At 40.8% G+C, this 19,422-nt stretch overlaps 1 protein-coding gene across 1 annotated transcript in view; it reads right to left on the bottom strand.

Moving 5' to 3' along the window:
* Nucleotides 1-7,108: 7,108 nt before the first annotated feature.
* The window catches only part of LOC103186638 (diacylglycerol kinase delta), a 74,935-nt gene continuing 62,621 nt past the window's right edge, over nucleotides 7,109-19,422 (bottom strand). Inside the window, exons 19-30 of the mRNA XM_042339117.1 lie at nucleotides 19,228-19,338; nucleotides 18,783-18,879; nucleotides 17,917-18,024; nucleotides 16,111-16,224; nucleotides 15,471-15,605; nucleotides 14,301-14,455; nucleotides 14,015-14,126; nucleotides 13,385-13,477; nucleotides 12,461-12,580; nucleotides 12,205-12,322; nucleotides 10,002-10,132; nucleotides 7,109-7,254 (exon numbers count right to left, since the gene is read on the bottom strand). Of these exons, the coding sequence (XP_042195051.1) occupies nucleotides 7,165-7,254; nucleotides 10,002-10,132; nucleotides 12,205-12,322; nucleotides 12,461-12,580; nucleotides 13,385-13,477; nucleotides 14,015-14,126; nucleotides 14,301-14,455; nucleotides 15,471-15,605; nucleotides 16,111-16,224; nucleotides 17,917-18,024; nucleotides 18,783-18,879; nucleotides 19,228-19,338 (1,384 nt within the window). The 3' untranslated portion in view covers nucleotides 7,109-7,164. The remainder of the gene's footprint in view (nucleotides 7,255-10,001; nucleotides 10,133-12,204; nucleotides 12,323-12,460; nucleotides 12,581-13,384; nucleotides 13,478-14,014; nucleotides 14,127-14,300; nucleotides 14,456-15,470; nucleotides 15,606-16,110; nucleotides 16,225-17,916; nucleotides 18,025-18,782; nucleotides 18,880-19,227; nucleotides 19,339-19,422) is intronic.

Below are 19,422 nucleotides of genomic sequence, written 5' to 3'. Positions count from 1 at the left end.
TAGTGTTTGTATTATGGAACTGTACTTGAGCTGGACAGTTTAATGAAAGCCTACTGTCAACTCAACTCTGTAGACTGCTGGTGGGAAGTGTCGCTGGCGCTGGCTGGCAATGTGAATAGGCTTTAATGCCTATCTCAGGATGGCATGTCCAAAAATGCAGCACTGGAGTGTCAGTCCATTATATAGATCAAAGTCACAACTTGGGTTCACATTCAGCCACATCCTGCCCGTCTCATCACATGTATCATCGCACCCTGAATTCCACCAATTCTGTTACAACACCTACCTTTACTTGTCTTCTCTTTACTTTGGGAGTCCATCTCCTGATTATTATCTGCATTCACCCAGGAATCCAGTACAATCTTTCTGTTAAGAAACTTCACATCACTGCAGCCATTTCAACTTCTCTTGTAGGTCTTCTGCTTGTAATTCAACTACTGGTTTTAAGCTCTTTCGACATTTGGAATGCATACATTCCATGATCGGTCACAATTCTGGTCTTACTCTTTTAAGAAATGTGATTGTAAATAGCCCAAATCCCCAGCACACCCCGCTCTCCTTAATCTCCAAATTCTCACTATCTCAATCTCCAGTTTGATATAAATGGGTTTGGAGCATAGTGATAGATAAAGCATGTATTTTAGTTGTTCTATCTTGCAGATTTTCTGTTTCACTGGTTCATCTCAAAGCTCCATTCTCCTCAACGTTTGTTTCTTTGAATGCAGAAGTTCAAAAGCTGAGTTAAACATTACTTCTATAAATTGTAAATAGCACACTTCCAGCATTGCACTGGAGTGTCAGTCCATTATAGGAGATCATTGCATTTGACAATAGTACCTTCCATGTTGGGAGACCGTCTAAAAGTGTATCACGGGATACAGTGTAAAGTGTAGTGTCTGTATTTTGGAACTGTACTTGCCCATTGGCACCCAAAACATTTCCTTGTAAGTTATCGAGAACCTCGGAGAGCAATTTAGGGTCTTTAGAAACATTGTCACAGACTAACATCACAGTGGGGTGTCTCAACAACTTTGTGATTGCTGTACAATAAGATAAGAGGTTACTGGCACTTTTCTTTCTTGCAACCATTGATCTCCAATGTGTATTAAAGTATCATTTAAATTATAAATATTTTGTATCATTAAGTTTTGGATGAAAGAGACAAGAAATGGGGAAGAGAGCCAACAAAGACAAGAAACAGACCTTCACACTTTTTTTAAAAAGCAGAATTCAACTGAAAACAAAGTAAAGAGACAACAGGACAACGAGATTCTCCTGTTAGAATGAATGAATGCAGGTCATCAAAATGTGGGTTTCCTAAACTTATTAGTTGTAACCTTTCTGCGAGTGAATGAATTATCCACAACGGGCAACAGAGGAGGAACACAATGGGCAGTGAAACATCTCAATCACCTTGACAAAGACAAACACAAAGCCTGAACAATTAAAAATATGGAAATCTAAATGGGAAGACAATGTAAAACTGGAAAAACAAAACATCTTTACTGGAAGATCAGAGACAACTCCACTAGATTTACTTGCAGTATTTACAGGAAATATGTATTTACATCAATTGGCAATTAATATGTACAAAAAATACAGAACTCACAATGACAGTATTCATATAAATTAAGAATAAATACAACATGCATACACAGAAAGGCAAACACCCTCCAGAAAATGTAATAAAACCAAATCCAAAATGTTTTCTGGCAAAATTGTGTTTTAAAAAATTAAAGATCGCACCAATTGAGTTAAAACAATCATCCAGAGTGCAAGATAAACACATGATGAGGAACGCTGTCATTCTATGAATTAAGGCAGAGATACAGAGAATCCTGGCTTTCAGATCACCTGAATAAAGCAGCCAGGTTTTTTCATAGGCAAATGGGATATGCACCTGGGCTAGGCATTAATCTGCTGAAATCACAAATTAGCAACACAACATAAATGGAACCAGCCACTGGATTTGTCGAGCAGTTGCTCTGAAACATCGTTGCCATCTGTGTTTAAATGTCCAATTTTTATACAGTAGTTGATGATGTGAAGCTGAGCAAACGAGCTAGATATGTTTACAACATTGTATATTTAACAGAATCATTAAAACATTAACTCATTCACTTTTTTTCCCATAAATAAGTTCAACATTTTCCATCTTTTCTATGGGTGAATAAAAAAAGCAGTACAAAAAAATCCTCTTGCTATTTGTCTAAGAATCCAGCTAAAATCAGTCTCTATTTCACTAAGAACCAAGCTTTACCAGTGAAATTTTAATGTTCGTTCATCCTTTTGAATATAATTTGCACATTGATAAAACAGTTACCCATAAACCATAAGGTTAGACCATGAAAATGTTTCCGTGTGATTTTAGAGGTCAGGAAATGAGAATGTCAAGAATTGTATTCGACATCATCTGAATTAAGGAACGTCACCCAAAGGCAATTAGCACAGATTACACTGTATGAGAAAATGCCCATTATCCCTTCCCTATAACAAGAATTCTGAAATTACAGAACAGGATATACTTCACCACTGGATTGTAAACTGATCCCTAAAAGCTCCACTGTGAGCACTGAGTGGGGACTGATCCGTACAAACAAAGCACCGATGGTTCAGAAGTGTTGGGATCTCACTTTTGATTTGATCTTAGGCATGAAATGCAATTCATTCATGTCAGTCCAGTGGAACAGTTTGGCAGTCTCTGTGTGGGTAAAAAATATCAGAGAATATCTCACCCTGATAATCTCTCATACAACCGCCTGGTGACAAAGGGCAGGGCACAGACTCTTGCCATGGCTAAAAATGATGTACAGTTATGGCGAAGACGTATTAAATAGGAGTATTAGATTTAATTTGAAATTTATAACAGTAACCTGCAGCATCTACAACAGTAGCAATACAGTAAAGCATTTGCACCACATACAAACTTCCATAGGATCCACCAGGACTTTAGAATGTGAATATGTGGAGAATAAGGTAATAAACCTATGAGTTTTTTTTCCGGATAAAATTATAAGATTTTCAAACAATTAACTTTAACTTGGTCAGGATTCCGCTCACTGAGATATTATTTCAAACTCTTTAATGATGTGACTCTGCACTGCTTCTGTTGCACTGATGCATTTAGATAAGGGCTTTGCAGCAAATTACCAGTAAACATCAATATGCTAGAGGGTGTATATAGTGGCTTCAAATCCTACACAACTCTCTGAGACATTTACTGTTTGCAGGAAGTGATGTCTAAATATTGCATTACTAATGTACTAACAATTAGCACAACTATCAGTTTTAACATTTCTATTCTTTTGGATGTGGAAATCAGCATTTTTAATGATGATTCATCAAAGTCCATACCTTCAAATGATCCTGTATTTATCGTGTTCTGATTTATAATGGAGAAAACAAACTTGCTCCTCACACATCACCCATTACCCACTAGCAGCAAATCAGTCCTAAACGGTTCTAAGGCAGAACGGTTAGAAATGGCTATGTACCGCATCTTTTGGCACGGCTTCCAATACTCCAGGCACTGAGGTCCCTTCTGAGATGAGGAGAGCAGTCCTCGGTTTGATTTTGGTACTTTTTGGCTTCATGATATGATATGACACTCTAACCAAATCCAAAAACACATCTTGGTAAAATCAGACAAATTCCAGACACTCTTGACACTCATTAATGATACATAAAGATACAGTCGAAGAGGACCACAGACCTTACAACTACATTCATTACAACTATTTAAACCCATTTTCATTTGCAATATAATACAAATCTATTTCTCTCCTAAAATTGGTGTCAATAGGTAGGAACTCCAGATCAGTACTGGACCAGCTAGCCGATTCCAAGGGCTACGTCATTGCCAATAGCTTTTAGCCACTAACATTATATTTAAAAAGGTTTGGATTGTAACGTTTCACATCAGTTTATCACTGGCTGTGTGGCCGCTGGGAGCAGCAAAAACACCCTGATCAGACAATACTCCTGCTCCTCACTGCCATTATGGTTTTAGGTTCAATGAACTAACAACTTCACAACCAAAAAGGAATACAACAAGGTCAGCATAAAATGTACAGCTTTGTTTGGTTAGCAGAGTGTATGACACACTTGAAACCCTTTTGCCAGTCTCTCTCTCAGCTATTGAGCAACTCACAAAAGCAGTTTTATTTGTCAGCTGCAGAGTGCGCACTCCCTTCTTCTTTGGGTTGATGGGGAGAGGGGGAGGGAAGGAAAAGAGATATCCTGCTTGGTCGTATCCAGCATATACAATGTGGAATTGGCAAAGGCCAACGCATTAGGATCTCAAGTGAGCATCGGGATACTGGAATTCAACGAACTAAAACTATACAACTCACAAAGAACAAAACAACTAGTAAGCTTCCCATTGCTTGACCGGCTAGAACTAATCTACATTTGGCTGGTAGGGTTACCAGAACATATAAGTGAAAAAGCTTCACTTTCCACCTCTCTGTCTTCTATCCATCCCAGTACCAGGCATGAGCCAGGCATTGTTAGCACTGAAAGCTAAGTACTGCTGAACTTCCTGCTGAACATCCCCTCCCTCATTCTTCATAACCACATTACCTGAGAGTTACCATCACATCAGAGGCATTCTGCTTAAACCCTTCCCCGGATATTCACAAATTGGTCATTGAGAACAATAATTAAAAGGACACTTCAACTTCCTTATAAACACAGGGAGTAGAAAGGTCATGGCAGTACAGAAAGTTTGGTATCAATGTGCTCAGATTTAAATGGAACTGGTCAATTCCTGTAAATTAAAGAAATTGGGATTATTGGTTGATGAGATGAATATGCGGAAGAGGATATGCCTAATATTGCCTAAAGGCTGTTCCTATGTTACTATGTAAGTCTACTGTTGTCAATAACAAGTAGTTGTTGGGACCTTTCAACTCCTCTGTGGTTAGAATGAGGAAAGTATTGCTCTTTCAGAGGGGCCTGCGATAGACAAGAGAGGGATGACGAGGAGCTGGGACTCACCAGTCTCAACAAGTCCATTACAGGCTCCCAACTTAATTTTATTTGTTTACCAAGTACTATTGTGGTTCAGTGATTAAAAAAATAGATATTTTATATACATATACACACACATACACATATATTAATCTTTTTAAAAAGCCTGGTAACGACCATAACCTTACTTCTGGATCATGAAAATAACTACCTGAGCACAGATCCCATCGCTCAGGAGACAACCACCACCTCTAGGCATTTCCTTACGCTTGGTGGTGGGGTAGGCAAAACTTCAATTTATTAATGTAACAAATACATTTATTCTTAAGAAGGTTGATGTGGGTCGACATCACTCTATCAATAATTCTCTTCATATCCCTGATAATATGGCATTTTGTGTTACATTTCATTTGTCGCCAAAACACAGAACAAACTGGCACAGTGGAGAACATCTAACCATGAACTGGGCAGAATATCTCCTTACCATTCCTTTGTCATATATACAAGTTACTCTCTGTACAATATATCAGGTACAGAGTCTCATCCTCTTCTCCACACTGCACCCTCCCCTCCATACACACACACATTCAGAAACGAAGGCAGCTCTGAATAATGACTGAAAATACAGTAAAACACTAAACTCTCCTTTTGTTCACTACAACCAATAAAACAGAACAAAAAAATGGTTTTAAAAACACTCATACTGTACCTCCGAGTGAAACAGCCAAAAGGGCAACTCAAAAATATCTGGTAGCAAAAGGCAATGTCGTGGTAGCCATTTAATTTAAATTATAACTGTATAAATTGGTTGGTGTGGACGAGAATCAGTAGAAAGTATTTATTTAACAAACTTGGTAAATGTTCATTGATTTGGATGTCATTTTGGGCAGTGAAACTTCACAAATAGATATTCTTAATTTTACGTCTTCATTGTTAGGCGCATGAATTACACACTTACAATACTAATCCCTGCATTTGATACAGCATTTCTCACAGCAGAAAGATATCTGATGCTTCACAGCATTTACTGTAAAGTGCAGTGGCTGTGTATTTTTATAGGTGAACAGGGCAGTTTATTTACGCACTGCTTAGAAGTCACTGCTGACCAGATATTGTATGCTGAGTATGCAGCAAATAAACTGGGTATTAAATTATCAGGAAGGATAATCGTGCAATGGCACAGGTGCAGATGGACGCTGTTTCATAATAAAAACTATTAAAAACTACAAAGCTATATAAAGCTTTGTTTCTGCTATTAACCACGAGTTAAAATAACTAGGTCTTTTGAAAGTAATCAGTCATAGGAGACAGTTAATTTGCCTTTAGCTTCCAAATTATTTTCCACTCTTCCCCCAACACTCACATGAGAAACATTACCATTCATAAAGACACAGAACAGAGCTTCACAGAACGAGAGACCCTCTCTTCACTCCGAGGTATATCAATGCCTCTATGTCACCTGGGCAATGAGAAGCAGCAGTGGGTCAAGGGCAGGGGTTTCTGGGGCAGATTCCATGGGAAGACGTGTTGTTGGGATGCTGTATTGATAGCCCACCCGCTGGTCCTGGGAGAGCAGACGGAGAAAAAGGGGGTACCTTTCTGCTCTCATTACAGGAGCTCACAGCACTGAGAGCCCCAACATCATCGGCAGGTATCAGATGCACATTCTGTCACAGGTAAGAGTACTACATTAAACATTAAAAGAGATACTTAGTCACTTCAACTTAAAAGAGTTTCGGAGATAAGCCAGTGGCATTCGGCACTTTACTCTGCCTTAAGGAGCACGACCCCTCAAACCGGGGGTACCTATTGTCAGGTTTTAGACGGTTCACATTGAATCTCACTCCCGGGTTTGAGAGTCAGAGTAATACATGTATGAGGTAAACGCAATCCCTAATTGAACAGATTCTTCACCTCAGGATACGGGTTCTTCAAGATCAAGATGAGTTTGATTCGATGAAGAATTCCCTTGTTCCTATTTGGGCAGACAGAAGGCATTTGCTTGTCTGGGGTAAGAAGCCCACTTATAAATGGATGGTGGTTCCTACACTCTGGCTGCTCCAAGGCAATGAATGGCTGCAGATGAGATGTACACAGACTGCCCAAGATCAGCCTCCCTGGTGCGGGCTCTCTCCCCGTCCACTGAGCTGGAGGTTTAGGTAGCTCTGGACACGCATGAGCTGAAAATGTAGTTCACACTTCGCTGACAGGAGTATTCCGGCTCAGCTCCTTGATTCCGTGCAGGATCCTCTTCATGTGGCCCACTCTCGTTATCCCCAAGTCCTGGCAAACAGGAGGAAACCCATTTAAGAACTGTATGAGACCGTTTCTATCCTGCTTCTGTCAGGAACACTTGAATCTGGTAGTGGGGAGCACTTGAATGGCTGGTATTTACCCACCTACCTGCAGTTCAGCCCTGATATCTAGACAGTGCACAACAGCACATGGCACCCGGTTCCCACCTCCCACCGTTTTATTTAACAACACCCTTTTTGTTTGGTTAGCTACATGCTTAAGAAGTGTGCAGAGTTCCACATATGTACGCCAATGGAAATTTCCCCATGTCTATAATGGTGTGCACACTCTCTCCCTGGAGGACATACCTGCTTTACCTAATTCCACAGAGTATTTGTCACAGGTTAGTAAGAGTCAAAGCTTGAGGACATCAGAGTGTGCGTTGGGGCATAGCTGGAGTTTAACCAGCAAAAACCTGCCTCGCTTACACCGAAAGCATTGCTTGGCAAACTTTCCACTGCTTGTCCAGATAGGAACACCCTGCTTATTTAGTGCTTTGGCTTGCAGGGTATCTCTCCTTCTAGTCTGCCCCTCCAAATCCTGCCATTGAGCCAGGCTAGCTGGCCTGTCATCAGCAGTGCCCTAGAGTAATGCAAATTTGTCTGGACACAAGCTCGGACACAAATCGCTATCCACTGAGCGATGATTCCACCAGTTAGAAGTGTGAACATTAACAATCTGAAGAGCATGCAAGGGGAAATAACAAGATAATTGTTCCAAGGAAGGCTGGGGAAACCCAGTGCGTGATGTGATGACAGGTTATTCAATGATATGGTTACCGCACAACTTAATCAGAATTCAGGGTTCAGGCGCATTTGTCTGCTCTTAAGAGTGGAAGGTGCAGAGGACAAAGGAACAGGGAAAAACAAAAGGAAGATTCACACCCTCACTGATAAATACAATTGACAGCAGAGCTTAAGACATGAATGGTGGCTGTTTTGGGTCAACATTAGACAGTAGTAAAATAGCCAACACTAAAGCCAAATGGAAAGGGAAATACAGTATTTAAATAAGAAATGCACGACAGCTATTGTGTTAACATATTATTTTTCTGCCATTGGAGGTGCTCATAAGGACAATGGTAACTCAGGTCAGTGTCAAAGTGGTCTTGTAGTGTTTCATCAGTTTGGGCAATTGTAAAGTGAAGAGTCCCTTGAAAATACACATGGACTTAAGAGGTGAGAGAGGCTTGTACAATTAGTACTGTGGTTTAGTAGCTATTTTTCTGTGTAGGAACAGACAGTGAAAGGAACCACTTGCTCATTTTCCCTTGGGTCATCCAGGGTCACTGAGGCCAACTGCACCACCTTGCATTGCTACCCCAACTGAGATCAGTTAACTCATCAGACTGGGGGATGGACTTGAAACCCAACTGCACTTCAATTTCACAACAGGCCGTTCCTTTACTGGGGAAAGCTGCCACATCAATTTTACTTAGGACCCTTACAAGCAGCAGGCAGAAGAGACTTTGATCCCATCTGCATGGCATTAATCCAATCCAGATTCTCAAGGAGAAAGACCAGTGTTTGAAATGAACCATGCAGCCCATCTTCAGTGGCTGATTTTAGCGTTTAGCTCATCCAGACACCAAAGGTAAGATTATGCTTTCTTTGGTGAATCATATCACTTACAACTCAAACAAGATATGATTAAACAAAAGGCACATTATTAACAACATCAGTCTAGTAGGTTGATTCTTGAATGGAATCTGAGGGATGGGCAATCTGGCTTCTAAAAAGTTATGGACTGAGGGTTGAATGTTTTCTTTCCTACATGCATTATTCCTCTGGCAGTGCCTACTCCCTGCATTATGGTCAAAGGGACATTCCACTATCCTGTGGCGGAGTCTCTCAACACAGCACTGAGCTGCATTAAATCAAAATTAAGACCTTGTCTTATCAGCCTATCACTCTGACACAACATTGTACAATGGAACATAAAGCTAGTGAGCCAGTAGGCCTCTCTACATGCATTCCAATTCCTTCTTATTTTGTTTCCAATTTTCTTTCCTTCTATCAGAACTGCATTAGCAAAGACTCAAATGTTACACTGTTAACAGCTACACTGCTGAGAGGAGACAACACTTATAAACATGTGAGCATTGGGTTTGTGTGAACCAGTGCAGTAAACTGCATTGCTGTGGAATAATTAATTATTGGACTTATTTTTGACCCAAGATTTTATTTAAAAACATTTCCAAGATAAATCTTCTTTGTGATTGATAAAATGATATCCTGACAAAACTCTTTGGAATGAGATGATTTTAAAGAAAGCAAAGCAAAGTTTGACACATCCTGCAAAATGCTGGTTATCTGTTGGGACCACAGTTTGAATTCTTCCCCACTCCCTTTTATGTTTTTCCTCTTTGCTCCCATTCAGTTCCAAACCATTCCCCATCACAAGACACAACAGGCAGGTGAACTGAACCAGATCTGGGTTCAACCATCCTCCCCGTTCTGAGGTCATGTTGTCCTGAAGTCCCCAGAAAGAACGGAAGTGGAAATCAATGGAGCAGATTCACTCTATAAGGAAATTTCCTGAAATGGTTCCCTCCAGAATCTCTTTCACACAAATCTCATGGTTGAACAATTCTTCAGCAACTAATTCCTTTAATACCTGAACAACTCGTGTGGTTCCAGCACAAAACAGTGAGTTAGAGTAGATAACCAGCATTGATACATGAAGCGTGGATTAGTTAAGAGTTTCATGCAGAAGCTAGAAATCATTCGCAGTACCTTCAGGTCCCGTCTTTCCAGGTGCAGGAGCTCAGAGCCACGGATGTCATGCCGGATGAAGGTATCCTTATATTCGTTGAGGCTAAGTTGCTCTAACCAGGCTGCTACCTCCTCAGTACCCCACTGATGCACTGTTGGAAAGCCAAGAGCAGTGCCACCTTCAGTACCCGCAATCCCAAGGCAGAAAAGAAACCCACAATCTTTCATCCGCTACCCAAAGCCCCACAGAAATTTCAGAGAATGCAGAATTACAGTGTGATCCAAGTGCTAATAATTGCCATTGAATAAAATCCTCCAGGTGCATGCTCCAACAAAGCAGTTTTCCCAATCCCAAATCTCTTTGTCAAAATTTGACTGCAACATTTGCCACATTTTAGATCATATTCACATTGGGTGCAGGTATTGTGCCATGAATTTTCACCCTAAAATGCCAGTCAGATGATATACCATTGGTTGCTTGTGTTCCTTTGAATGTCACTCGATGGCATTATGGGAAGTAAATTCAGAAAAAGCAGATGTTTGGCATACTAAGTCCTGATCCAACCTATTCATGTGGTTGGTAGATTATATTTCTGTAAATATATGCGGAAATTATCCGCAATCACGAGAAAGCATATCCCAGTTAAAGTTGCAGCCTGGAGCATTCCTTCAATTGCTTTGTCAATTTATTAGCATCAAGGAACAGATACAAACAGAAATTATTCTTTAATCAGAGAATGCTGCAAATTAAAAATATGCTTAGTGTTTCATAACATTTTTCAACTGTAACATCAAATTTTCAAAATCTCCATTAAAGGTCTTTTGCAAATTTCAGATGATTTCTATTTTGGACACTTCGGGCACAGTTAATGCATTTTTTCTGAGCTGTTCTTCCCTTAGTCTGCACAGCTTCGAAAAAATGTTCACATAAAATGTGAATCGAAAATGCTTTAAACACAAAAAAGGTTTCCTGCATTGCTTGTTCAGAACTCATCAGGGAAATAGATCAAATTCCTCAAACCTCATAGACCAGTGTGTGTAGAAAAACCTGTATTAGCAAACAGACTCCCAGAACTATACTTAAACATGTGAGTACACAACTTGCTTATTTCAGGAATTCTCCTGTCCATTGTTACAAATCAATGCAGGAATTAATAAACAGGATAAGCTTCAGCTTTCAGTAGAGGAACCTAAACCTCACAGCACATACGACTACAAAAGACATTAGATAATCAGGAGATAACTATCCAAGTCGGATTATCCAAGCTATTGTAATTCAAGACTCATCAATGAAAGGCATAGCTGACTGAGATCGGGATGTGGATGAGACAACAGGCAAGGAGCAGGCTTGCTCCAAATGCCTCAGATCTCAGCTTGGTTTATGTGGTTGGCCACATGGGGACTTATCTAGTCTTTTAGCTTGAATGGAGTTTAATAAACATCAATGCCACCTGAGAGAATCCTCAACATTGGAAGGATGCAGATTCCCTCCACAACACGAGCTACGTGATTTTCTTTCCCAAACAGCTCTTTGTGTACTCCAGGTGTTATTCATACATAGAGGCTGGCACGAAACGTACCTGGAAATGCCTTTAAAAATCAAATCACATCAAAGTTCAAAGAAAGGTTTTTAAGAATGTAAAGAACCCTGCTTTGTTAACAGTATTTTTTGCTTCATTTCACCTTCTACTGCAAGAGAAAAATAATTCCAAACAGGATTCTAAGAATATTGATGCAATTTTCCAGCCTCTCCACCAAATGCTGGTTTAACTATAAGAATTAGAAAGTACCCGAGTGTCATACATGATGCGCTTTCACTGAACCGCCCCATGTTAATTTACTGCTCTATCTACACAGACTGCCTGTGACAAGACATCAGGCTCCGAAACGGGAAGAAGCAATCTTGCTTGGTGGCATTCAATTCCTCTTCACATTCCCTGGTCTTGATCATCTTCGCTAAAAAAGTGCAGTTATAGTAACAATCATAAAGAAGGTAAATTTCATATCCTGAGTGGAGCTGGTGGTGTCACTGTCTGGAAAGAGCTTGCTATAAGTCTGCCTGGTATACATCTCAATGCATGAATTCACAAAATGAAAATGTTGAGACAGAACTAATGTGCATTGTTGCCCTGGGTTTCTGAGGGGGGAACGGACACAAGGTTTAGAGACATAGATGGTAATCTAATGCTCCCCTGATGGGGGTGGGCAGAGGATGCATACGTACCTGGTAATCCCATGTTTCCCTTGGTCTCCTTGTTCTTGTTGTTTTTGTCCTTTTTTAACTTTGACACCAGGCGGAATTTGGGGGTGCGACTACGCTTGGAATAATCCATCAATTGACACTGGCGAAACAACGGCACACACGTCAGAAAAACTCAGCAGATCCCCCACACTCTCTCCCCACCCACACCACCAACACACACTGAACCCAGCCTCAGAACAAAAGCATTCTGCACTGTACCATTCCCTCGCCTGCATACCTCTTCATCACTTGGTTCAATGAGCTGACAGAGCCAGGCGATCTCTGCCAGTTTGCGGAGCTGGGTATCCACATTGGCCAGGGCTCCGGTGAGCTCCTCCTTCTGAGGGGAATCCAATTGCTGCACAGAGAAAAGCAAAAGGCAATTAATGCAAGAATTGCTTGAAAATCATCCACTAGCCTTCATTTGGTGTAATAATACACACTAGAAACAACCGGATAAAAATCTAGAAACATTAAAATACAAACTCCACAGAGAAATAGCAAGCTACGGTTTTGAAGATTTAATTACAAAAATAAAAGGACCACCTTCAGCACCAAGAGAAACAGAAGCTGACTGGGTCTAACCACAAAACTGCATTAACCAATGAGTGGACCTGGTGCCAGTATGGATTCAGATCTGGTAAGAATTTCTCCACAAACAATAATTAGGATAAGAGTCGTGTGATTATTTCCAATTGAAAAGTGTAATAAATTGAACAGTGTATGTATGAGCAGACTATAACCTGGACAGTGTATACACACAGTGCATACTGAATAGCTTAGAAGCTGCACAGTGTGCAGTACTCGATTACTACCTCCAGATGGAAGTAGCACATTACTAAAGAGTACTGCAACCAGCTGACCCATTTCAAACCTCACAAAGTTGTTTTTTGTACTCCCTTGACATAAATCAAATTACACTATACTTAAAACATCATCGAGAGAAACGGCATGTAAACAAACAATTTTCTTGGATTAATCTTGAATAACATTTTTGATTTTTCTTCTGCGTCTGAATATTTTATATTAAACCTTGACTTAATTCCAGTAAGCAGCTCGCTCCAAGAGATTATCGGGTACATTATTACCCGGTTATCGGGTACACACACACACCACCTGGAAGTGACATCTGGGTGTGCTTCGATCTTAACTCTTTCCTTACCAGTGACATTTTGCCTGCCAGCAACAGTTCAGTCTCATTGTAGAGAGCTTTCACATTGTTGACCATTTCCATCACCAGATTGCAATTCAGGCCCTTTGGGAAGAGAAAAGGAGACAGACAACTTCAGACAATGACCAAATATCCTGCCTGCAAGCTCCCATCTCACGCCAGAACCTGTGACTAATACAGCATTCATCAAAAGCAAGGGGGGCTGGCTATTTCTCCACAGCAAGTGGAATCTTTAGACTTTATAATATATTCTGTGAAGCGCACTGAGACGTCTCAATTACATAACAACAAATTATATTTGTATAGTGCCTTTCACGTCAGAAGGATGTCCCAAGGCGCTAGACAGTCAGGGATCTGCACCCAATAAGGTGCTAGGTCAAATACAAGGATTATTATTATTAAATTCACTTTACAGTACATTCTTTGAAGCGCTTTGAGATGTCTCGTAGACGTGAGAAGGCGCTATATCAAATGCAAGGATTATTTATTATATTATTATCATCTGTTCAAGCTACTCAGATAGATGACTAGTGGTCAATCCTGCGAGTGAGGGGCACTGTAGATCAGTTGCTCTCTGGGAGGGAGAGTCTCTGGGTTATTGTATCATTATTACTCACTTACCTCTGTTGTTTTTGACTTTGCATAAACTCTATCCATGGATTTTGCACTGGCATTCACTGCGTGAGCAAGCTCCTGCTCCATGGTGTGGTGAAGCTGGGCCGTCTCCCGAATTCTGGCGGGGTAAAGGAAAAAAGACGGTTTGGCATTGACATCACCGTAACAGATCATTCGGCCTAGCTCGTCCATGTTGGTGATATACTTCACATTATCCTCCATCCCACCTCATCCCCAGCCTCCCCCATACCCTCTACTACCTTTGCCCTTGTGGATTCCCGTGTTTCTGTACCTGTGAATGAGCATTCCTGCGGCTCGGCCAAACTGGTTGATCTCCGCAGCCTCCTCTTCTGAAACAATCTCGGGATGCAAGGCGTGCTGGGTAGGTGGACGGGGCAGTTCACATTTCTGCTTGTCCTCCCAGGACTTGAGTGTGCTCTCAAAAGCCTGCATGAACAAACAAACGCTCACAATTATTCTGTTCGGATAATTGAATAGCTGCAATCAAACCACATCCACAAAACACCAAAGAATTACAGAGATTTAATAATAATAATCCTATATCTAATTGCAATTGTCAGCCAATTGCTGGATTGAGTGACAGAAAAGCATTTTTCATATTTGTACTGTCATTCAGCCCATCGAGCCTGGCTTCGCTCTCTGAAAGAGATTGACAAGTAGCTCCATGCTCCTGCCATTTCCCATACCCATTATCTCTTTCTTCTTGAAATACACTTAAGACCCCAGCTCACCCAATCAATGTGGGTGAGATCCGATCTTTACAATTTTTTCTGATTTAGGACCCGTCTGGTTAGGTACAAATTCTGGACACTTGTATATATTGTATTTGTGCAATTCTCTTTTAAAAGCTACAGCATGAAGGGTTCTGTTTCAACCATTATTTCTGGTAAGGTATTCCATGTCCTATGATTTATCTTGTGTACTTTGTATTTGTGTCCCAGATTTCTTTTTGCCTACGTATAAACTTTCATTAGTAACACGTGTGATGGGAAAGATATTTGTACTGTCATACAGCTGCATTAGGGTAGGAACACACAACACAGGCTGCAGGCAAGGCATTTGCACACAATTGCTTGTTGAGCAGATGATGCGGTTGAAATGCATTACGTAAGGGTGCTGAGGGTGTAATGAGCTACTGTTGCCATGTTTTAAACTGGAATCTTTGTGCTCACTGAGAAAGTCTGTTCTCTATAGTCACAATATTACATAATTTGGCCATCTTCAATGTTATTACTTTTCAGAATGAATGTTGTTTTCATACCACCTCTCATACCAATAATGATTAATGCAATGGATAAAACTTCTGAAATTCAATTTGTAAACCAACATCCAGTACACATATGTGCAGTTTTACTAGTGCACCTCAGTAAAAGATTATTGGAACCTGTGGTAAATGCCTGGTAATTCTTATGTTTAACCTGTGTGTGTGTGTAGTACATACCCGATCTCTGGTCAGCATTTGTGCACGATTCTTGTGAATAATTTTGATATAACCAGGTGGCTGAATCCAGGCCTCGCCATCCACTTGCACTGGAACCCCTTCATCTCCCAGGATTGTGATCTTTACAGTACGACACTAAATCCAGGAGTTTAAAAAAACACAAGGACACCTTGGATCAAAGTCAAGGCCAGGAAAACATGAACTGCAGTATTCATCCCATTACCGTCTACTCTGTAATCTTCTTGCCAGGAGTTTCACTAGTTCATTGATATTGGAAAATTATCTATCTACAACACAGGGACTGAAACAAGTGGATATATAAATTCCCGAGTTACCGGGTCCAATAGGGTAGAGTGCCCTTTTACACTGATGCAGTAGTTTGACGGCAAATAGTTTTAATATGGGATATAACCACCTCTTTTAACCAGTCTGCTGCAATCCTGAAGGAAAACCATGAGTTGTTGTCAGTGCAAATACATAAGACGAACAGTGGAGGCTAAGGAATAAACCTCTCTGTGTTTAGAACCCACACAGACTACCTTTATTTCCATCATGCCCTCACCTTCCAGTATTTGTTGAATAAGTACGATTGTTCACAAAGTAGTTTAACTGAATCTACATTCTGGGAGGAGAACCTTACCTGTGCAATTCGATGGTGCTGCAAGTTGATAACTCGAGATACAGCCATTTGCATACTGCCAAACACGGCAACAACCTCCAGGATCTTATCGTCAAAGGAAGGGGCGGTGAAAATCTGCAGGTCAAAGAAAAAGACGGTGAACCAATTAACAATTATATCAATAGAAACGTGGAAGCGACCACAAGCCCAAACCACATCATCAGAAGACATAGCAGTGACAGCCAGCTTCTGAACAGAGCTGCTACTAACCATAGCATTGAAATACTGTAGGCGTGTGAGGTCTGAAAGTTGTAAGGAGCTGTGAAAATCTCCTGAACAAACAAACACTGGCATCTCACTATTCTTTCACTATGTGCAGTCATATGCTTCAAACAGCAGTGTCTGGCTTCCATACCTCAACACTCAACTGTTGGAAGAACTCAAAGGGATAGTGTTTTTGAAAGCTATATTTTGCCTGTCTCATTCTGTACCTGACCTGGGATTGTTTGATTTCAGAGTACGCAGGGAGGTTTACTCCATATTTATCCCATGCTGTACCCCATCGGTGTGCTCAATGTTTAAAGTGTGCAAGTGTTTCACTGCAAGCAGCAATCTGGTCATATGCTTGACCCCTGAAGAAAAACCATGAGTTGGGTGTCAGTGCAAATGCACAAAATAGGGATGGTTTCTGTTTTACCAGTATTCGTGGTGGGGAATTCTTTACTCATGCCTGAGTTTTTGATGGGTTGTCCAGCCCATCGCTGAGTATACCAGCTCGTATTTGGGTACCATACAGATTGTACACTTATCACTGATATGGTGCATTACACTAATCAGCATGCAGACAGCAAGAATTGCCACTCAGTCTTGGTTCAAGGATTAAAAAACTGTTTTGATGATAAAGACCAAACAAGTCACCTTGATTGTTTTCATAAATAGAGCAATAAAGTAAAAGTAACCAAAAATACTGCTTCAGACAAGCGAACCGTAAGAGCAAAGGTTACACTGAATGAAGCTGGAGTGTGGAAATGGCTGTTATTGGCATCAATCTACCAGGATGTACCAGCTTCCTGTTTGCGAAACACAACAGCATGCCACTGAAAAGCTATTTTTAGGCTGGGGCCTCAATGTTACATTTGATTATGCTCTATTTCACCACACCACAATTGTACTGAGGGTTCTCTGGTTCTGTGTGAAATTAAGTGTTGAGAGCAGTTTGGCATTGAAAATTCAAAGGGCTTTCACATATCCTGACCTCCAGCTGAGAAGCCCAAGTCTGCACGTGGAGAAACTGTGGTTAGAGACTGTTTTTACTTAGGAAGAGTATGGTTTATTTGGAAAAATTATCCCTGAGGCAAACTTCATGTATATGCATATGCACAATTGTTTCTTATTTAAGATGTCCTGTATCCAGCTACTGATCGCTTTCCCTCCCTCACTCCTCCTGACTGTAACACTGATGTGGATAGTGTTCCAATGGGACTGGGTTGGTCAATGTTTTCAGTAAACAGTTCTTGTGTGTGTGTGCGGCGGGGGGGGGGGCGGGAGTGGAAAGAGATGAAAGGCGCCGAGAAGCTGCCGAACTCATGATCTGCTATCAACCATACGTCTTTCATCTTATCACATTAAGGACAGAAGATTTTGTAGGCGGAAAATCTGCTGGAGAAGTACATTCCACAGTAAAGTGTTCTCTTCCTACTAACCTAATGTGTCCAATAAAGCCGACCACATAGCCACAGAAATGTGCTTCCGCAAAACCATCTCTTTGTCATTCCACTGGCTCCCTGGTGTTGAGTTTTATTGAAGAAACAAAAATTATGGACTTACATCATCTTCCTTGGTGCCTCCCCAGAAGTTGGTACCACCTGCATAGCTGGGGATGTTGAGCACTGCAATCCCTTGCAAACTGGGTAGGTGGATACGCTGTCCATCACACTGTGTTAGAAAGAAACAGAAAGGAACATTAAGATAAAGCAAACGTGAACAGGATACAAATCAGTTACTATTGGCAGTGTCACCTTCGCTGAAGGATCTCGTGCAGCTACAAACAGAATGCTATCAGCAGCAACTCTACAATAGGACTGTGGCCTATTGTAACTCCATGCACTAATCCCTGGTCTGACATTCAACTCTTGAATCAAAAGGTTTCCTCTCTTCACTTTTCATCCGTAGAGAGGCTGGTTCTTGGTGAGTCAATAATGATTTAGAAACATAGAATCTTACAGCACAAAAGGAAGCAATTCGGCACTGTGTAAGAGCTCTCCAATTAGTCCCACTCCCCTGCTCTTTCCTCGTAGTCTCGCAAACTTTTCCTTTTCAAGTATATATACAATTCCCTTTTGAGTTATTATTGAATCTGCTTCCACCACCCTTTCAGGCAGTGCATTCCAGATGTGTGCACATGTTCAAATGGAGAAAGCACAGATCACACGGGAAGATGCAGTTATACTGTTCTGCTATTACCAGATGCTGAGGCAGGAAGCAACATTCACTGGTGACAAAAATAATCCAGTCTAATGTATGTAGGATTTCAAATTACTGTGGGCAATGTTGAATAGTGGAGGTTAGAGGGCAAAGAATGAAAGCTACAAGTTAAGAGAATGTTGAATGGAAGAGGTTAGAGTTAATGAACAATGTTCGAAAGTTGGAGCAAAGGGTAAAGGCCGATGAGAGAGAGAGGATTCAATACAGACCTCTAACAGAACTTTCTGCTCCAGATTTTTGTACGTTCTGTGCAGTAGCTCCTTGGTCCCAAGAACTCCATACCACATCATGTTTTTTGTACGACTCCTGAGAAAAGACTATGAAGTTAAATATGGTTCAGGGGGAAAAACAACATACTTAACTAAATTTAACTTGTATTCTATGCAAGTGAAAGCTCCAATCTACTCGACACAAAACCTGTTATTTTCCGAGCCTGAAACAGGTTCATTCAGGCAGAGTAAGTAACTTAAGAATTTCATCAGCGTAAAGAGCCTGGGTTACTGACTGGTAGCATTTGACTTCTTTCCTTTTCCGGCTTAACAGCAAGATCGTTGGGTATTTGAGACTCAACAAAATCCTGTGATAAAGCGGATTATCATGGATCCTGCTGGCAATCTTCTGCGCAAGATTTCTATTAACATTGTGCCTCCTCACCTGCACTTCTCTGGATGTTCATCCCGTTTGTTGTTGAAGTCGAGAGAGATTTTCGCATCTAGTCCAATCCCAAAGTAGTTGTTCATGACACATTTTTCGGTGTACCCATTTCTAAAGAACAAAGCAAATTCAATCTGAACTCAGAACACCAAGACTGAAATCAAATCCCTTTTACTCCACCTCTCCTTACTCCAA

The sequence above is a fragment of the Callorhinchus milii genome, unplaced genomic scaffold, assembly GCF_018977255.1.
Source record: "Callorhinchus milii isolate IMCB2004 unplaced genomic scaffold, IMCB_Cmil_1.0 Scaffold11, whole genome shotgun sequence".
Taxonomy (NCBI): domain Eukaryota; kingdom Metazoa; phylum Chordata; class Chondrichthyes; order Chimaeriformes; family Callorhinchidae; genus Callorhinchus; species Callorhinchus milii.
The sequence above is the reverse complement of the archived record's forward strand: the minus strand, read 5'-3'. Positions and strand labels throughout refer to the sequence as shown.